Genomic DNA, 6,151 nt, shown 5'->3' with positions numbered 1-6,151 from the left:
ATGTTGCTGAAGTATCAAAAAGAGATATGGTAACAGTTTTCGATTTCGAGCGGGTGGTTCGAGAGTGTATAAAATATTTAGTAGGTGTGGGTAGGAAGTGTCGAGGCATGCTTGTGGTTAGGGAAGGAACGCATTCTCCTTAGAACGGTCTTCGAAATAAATTGTGCCTTTGCTTTCCAGACCAGTCTAAAAGGCCACCGGACCAATCCATATTTCGTAAAAGCAAACTCATGTATTCAAAATTAGCCACGCCATACTTGGAGTAATTTTAAGAATGTAGAAACATACCGTATACTTTTGATCGTGTTATAAAGTCGGAGGTACGATTCTCCTAGGATTACCATGAGAGAACCGTAGAGGCTATATGCAAGTAGAGTTACATCATTAGTGGTCCTATCAGATACCTATATCACGGTTCTCCTCTTCTAGTCAAGAATCTAGACTTGTACCTAAGTATAGTGATCAAACTCAAGTTACAGGCTTCTGCAACGTTCAAAAATGTCGCAATATTCTCACGTCTAGATGACAGAAATCATACCTTTTCTTTTCGGATTGTATGCTTTTTCTAGGCTTTTAAACTACTTCTATACAATTATGAAGATAGAAAATCTTAAGAAGAAAAGACTACTTAGTACGAGATAGAATTAAATTGACTAGATGGTTTTACATGATTTTCTAATTTACGGCTTGTTCTTACCAAAAATCCAGCATTTCATCACAGCTCATCATACATTGGAATAATCACACCACCAATGAGTTTACTGTGAGTGGTTTCAATCCTACAGTGCAATCACGTCACCTGTTCAGAACAGCTCACAAGCCTATTATTATCTCAGGGTTTAAAGGATAATATCAAAGAACTGAGTTGTCTCTTATTTGAAAGTTAGAAGCTTGTTTAGACAACTTGAAAAATACCAGCTTGATGAGGTATCACAGGTGTCATCTGCTATTATGTCCCCTTCCATGATAAGTGTGTTGAGATTCCGGAGGCACATTGCATGTTGTCTACACTACTCGATCTCAATATCATATTAGTCGGCGATGCCACGCAGCGAAGAGTTTAAATGACTACCCATATTTTCCCATAGAACATACAATTTGGTTTTAAAGCCAGCCAAGGCGTTTTATTGACTACCATACATAAATGAGAACGATTACCTAAATAAAAGAAGAAAACGACACAAGAGAAACAATAGACATTAAGTTGTACAATAGAGGCTAGCTCGTTGGGTTCGCTTTTCTGCCCACCACCCATTTCACGGAACATGAGTAGTTTTCAACCCCCCTCTGCTGGTAAATAACCATTCAGCATCTCGCAATGTCATCCCTATAAGTTATACAATGTATATCCACAATTTCCATTGCGCCAGAAGAAAAGCCCAGAAAACAATAAGACAGTGACCAAATAAACAAAAGAAGAAAATAAAAACACAAGAAGAGAAACCACATCCAACGATTCAAGCATGAATCTAATATCCCAAACATATTCTACACATAAATGTAGATAGAATGTTGATCCGAAGTCGGCTGCCGAGTTATCAAAGCCTTCCTAGAAGAGAAAGATAAGACTGATGATTGTTTGTCGGTCTGGTAGATGGTATAAATATCGCTAATTTGCATAATCGATATCGTGCGTTGCTACGATGCGCCGCGAGAATTTTTAGAGCTGTCGTATGTAAGGGTAAAGACAGTAAGCTTTGCGTGTTTGAACGATGAGTTGGCTGGCTGATTGCAGTCGTTGAGTCGAAACCTCAAATGTTTGGGGGGAAATATGACTGATAGACTGGCGTGAATGGAACACCTCGTTGTGACATGAAAGGTCTGAGTCTATAAGGCACGATAGTAGGCGCAGTGTACCCGGTGTCTTGATCCCATAGGTCTAAAGTGTCATGTCCGCTTTCCATCCACGCTCTCAACTCATGCAAGAATGTTTCTCCACGGTACCTCTTGTGAAAAAGAAATGCCACTTGTTCTTTGAGCTCATTCACATTCTCTCGGAGATCGTATATCTGTAGAAGATTTACAACAAAGGTGGTGATATCTTCGCAAGTTATCTCCTCTCCCGTGGCAATGTCTAGAGGCAAAGGCACAAATGCCAAATGAAACTCGCGGATTGTAAAATCACGGACTCGACGCTGCAAGACGTCGCTACCGGCGATCTGTTGAGGGGTGACTCTATGGAAACCGCCACTGATAGGATGAGATAGTAGTCGATAGATGTATATTTTTGAGCGTTCAATATCTCGGCCCATAAAATATACATACAAAGAGCGATCCTGTTGGAAAGTGGCCGAACTTGGTGGAAAGAGGCCCGTCAAGCGACGCGCACCAAGACGAAGCACGCGCTTGATAACCAAGAAAGGTCCCCTACAGCAAGGACATGTGTGGTTGTTGTTATCCTTCCATTCTTTCAAACAACAATAGTGGAAGTTTTGATGACCACAAGATGGAATTGAGGCGGTCGAACAAACCATTATCTCGCATGTTCGGCAGTCTTCATTCTCATGAGGATTAGAACCAAGTGAGGATAGACAGATCACACATTCTCTATCCATCTCGTTGGAGACTTCTGCCGGTGCCATGTCGAGTCGTTAATGGTTCGTTGAATTGAGAGAATATGAATCCACGCTTCTGTGAGCGTGAAACTTGTTCAAAGAAAAGTAGAAGAATTTGGAGGGGAAGTTGAGTAATTATAGCTAAATTTTCAGCGTATTACTAATATTTTAGTTTACATACCGAGTTGAATTGATTCCGCCTGCGTAGCATCAGGTCCTAACGTTGCCGATCTAGCCTTTTATATGCTAGACACCATCGAAGTTATTATCAAAAGGTAAGTTTACAAGGAAGTATGGCTTGGTATCAGTTACTCAGAGGTCTATCAAGCTAGAAATTCCTCTCTGCCCGCAGAAGAGAGCAAAAATTCAAGACTTTCTTGACGCTATTTATTGCCTAAAGAATTCCTACGAATGGCAGGAGCAATCGCATTCAGATGAGTTTGGATGCCCGCACCAGGGATACCTAAAGTACCTTCCAGTATTTCTACGCTCTTGTAAAATTCAATATGAGTTCAATTCATGAAGTTAGGACCGAGATAGTTAATACTTTTCTACGGTAGTAAGTCGGAGACTGAGGAATTAACACTCGATTAGTCGGGTATATCACTTGAAGAACCAAGTATCTCAACAAACAAACTAAGAGATACGAGTGAGAGAATACGTAGAAAACCTTGCACTGAATACGCCTATTTTATTGTTTCTTTTGATCCTTTTTGGTTTTGGCCTATTCCGAAAGGTTTGGTACGTACTCGCCGTGATTTAGTACATCACCAGCGGATGCACGGATTGACGGGACACTACCAAAATGGACTTGTAAATGTCTCTTGATATATTGAATTAGATATTTTCATAATTATTACAATCATTCATTAGATTTAAAACAATTGAATCATAAGTATCAATATTAAACAATTGAAGAATGAATTTATTAGAAATTTCGAAAGTTGGGAAATGTCCAATCAATACATACACCCACTGGTGCACCCACCAAGATGGAAGATCGAGCAACTATTTCTACAGCAGGTTTCTTTTGAATGACCCTATACGAATACATGCCATGTTCTATAAGATCAACGAACTTATTAGCCTCGCTGGAATGTATACCATAACATGGTCATATTTAATCATGCAGAAAATCAAATAGCCGACGATTAAGGATATTTCGCTGATTGAGAGTGCGATAATACCATTAATTGAAGTCACCTAAGTCTTGAGATGTACCCCTAGTTGAGGACATCTTAATGATGTTCAGAAATCAAGATCAACTGAGGAGAATACCGCGTCAGGTCCATTGTCGCAAACCGCTGATGATTGGATTCCATCAGAATTATCGATGGTCGTCATCATACATTTCTTTGGTAGGGATTAAGTTATTCAATTGCCAGACCCCACCTAGACACTTATGCACCAATAAGGAGGTCAAAGTCCGCTTAGCTAGTCGAATAGCTTGGTATTCTCAGCACATAGCTCTATATATTCTATTGAGAAGATATTTCCAATCCATCGAGATTGGGACCAATAATCTCAATCTCATCCCACAATATTCCACTGCCGAAAGTATCTTCGGCAGGTACTCTCCGTGCTATCGGCTCGTATCACCAGAAATGAAGTAAAACACACCAATATCGTGTGGAACAACACCCTTAGATTGATCATGCTACCTACCCGACGCTAATGTACTGTCAAAAAAATGGTATCATTCACACATTGATTCTTTCGCATCGAATGATTTAGATCACATGAATTTGAATACTGTATCGCTGTCTCAAAATTTCTCACGGAGAATATCTATCAATGTTGTCCCTTCTCCAAATCACACATGAAATATTTTTGGATTTCTTCGACAGCACCCTCGAACAAATGAATTTTGAGGAAGAACGCTAACACCATGGGAAAACCATGGCAACACCATGGGAATTCCCGCAGAACCGAGCCTTGGCACTGCTGTAGAAAGTGACAATGTCATTTCTTGGTGCAATAGACCTAGATTACCGACATCTCATGGTGTTCTCTACTGTTCCCGCCTTTTAATCATTAAGGTTGGGACTCTAGAACCATTGAAGGAATCGATAAAGGAAGGTGCTAGCCTAAATGGACATACAATATATGATAAGTTCGACGCCAGAGCCCTAACGATATGGCTGGTCCAATGGTAACCATGTACATTTCAATAAAATCCATTTTTCTTCGCTCTTGTAGATGCGGAGGAGGCTTAAGATCAGCACTGCTGTGGATCTAGATTATATGTCGATCCGCGACAGTAGCACTAATCATATTTACTAATTACATGGGCAGTCTTAACAACAATATTCAAAGGATTCCATGTTAGGGAACCAGAGTTTAGTGCCGTTCTTAGTCAGATCGTCGTATTTGCACGGAAATATTGAAATAGACTACTGCCAAGGCCCCGAGACTGGAAGTATAATCTTGACTGTGAACCCCAAACGGACTTGGACCCTGTATCTAACTTATCCCTAATATCATCTGACGCTATCAGACCAACAATCCGGACAACCGGAGTCATTCGCGATGCAGCTCTGACCAGCTGGCGCTCAAAGTATCATGGAGGGATGAAAGGAAATGATATTTAGATAGCTAAACAATCAATCATTCCACATTGCGACCAATTCAATCATAGTTTTCGTACATGTAAATAGATATGCAAGTGAAGATTTTCACTATAGAATTCATTTTGACAAAGGAAAGAACCGGGAGGCTCTGCATTACCTTCAAGATAGTCATTTTTTGCACTGCACTACTTAGCTTCGTTCTTGGAAAAAACGGCGATGGAAATTAGAGTTCTCCAGAACCAGACCATTTTCAGGCACAGCTCCGAACTTCATGTTAAGTCATCAAAAAGGAATGGCTGGATTGGTACACATCAAACCCGCAACCGGAGAGGTAAGTAGTTGGCTAGGTAACTCATGATTATAACTTACAAAATATGTATTGAAATGCGCGATTATGGAGATGTGTTTTTATGTTGATTTCTTGCGTTCCACGTGATAAATATCATCAGCAAGGTTTGACGATCAAAAATCTACTCCCTGTAAACTCCAGCCAGAAAATTGAAAGTTCTAGCAGGACTAGAATACTAACCATACTTTTCTTATGTTGAATGAAAAGGGAAGGGGTAGGAGGATGGCTAAGCACCTTGTAGTTCCACGTTGTAATGCATTCTGTCTTGAAGAAGCTCTCATCACAAGTTACAAAATTTATGTTTCAGGTATGGGCCTTTTCGATCCATTTCTTACACGTTCAAATTCTATCTTCATCTTTGGCTGGCATGGTATAGAAAAGTTATTCGATCTTTAGAGTAGCTGAACTATAGAAACACAAGTGAAAAAACACAAATATACATACAAACCAGCCTACAAAACTAACACTGTACCCCATGAACCAAAAACTACTATTCTCCAGCTTACGATGAAAGCTATACCACCGAAAAGAGCAATTTAAAGTGATTTGAACGATGAATGGCTATAGAAAGCTGAAAACCTCTACCGCTCGCCTTCCCTGATGATATCCAATTTTCTTTCTTCTTGCATGTCTTTACAATGGGCATCGGGGAATCTCTTGCACCATTTTATTGATAA

At 40.0% G+C, this 6,151-nt stretch overlaps 1 protein-coding gene across 1 annotated transcript; it reads right to left on the bottom strand.

The window, feature by feature from the left end:
• Positions 1-1,751: 1,751 nt before the first annotated feature.
• EAE98_007330 (uncharacterized protein) lies at positions 1,752-2,582 on the bottom strand (the record flags this gene model as incomplete). Its single annotated transcript, XM_038954953.1, has 1 exon — positions 1,752-2,582. The coding sequence occupies one exon, from the start codon at positions 2,580-2,582 to the stop codon at positions 1,752-1,754; it is 831 nt and encodes a 276-aa protein (XP_038808603.1).
• Positions 2,583-6,151: the final 3,569 nt, after the last annotated feature.

This window comes from Botrytis deweyae (assembly GCF_014898535.1).
Source record: "Botrytis deweyae strain B1 chromosome Unknown BDEW_017, whole genome shotgun sequence".
Lineage (NCBI taxonomy): Eukaryota > Fungi > Ascomycota > Leotiomycetes > Helotiales > Sclerotiniaceae > Botrytis > Botrytis deweyae.
Note: the sequence above shows the minus strand (reverse complement) of the source record. Positions and strands in the feature narration are given on the sequence as shown.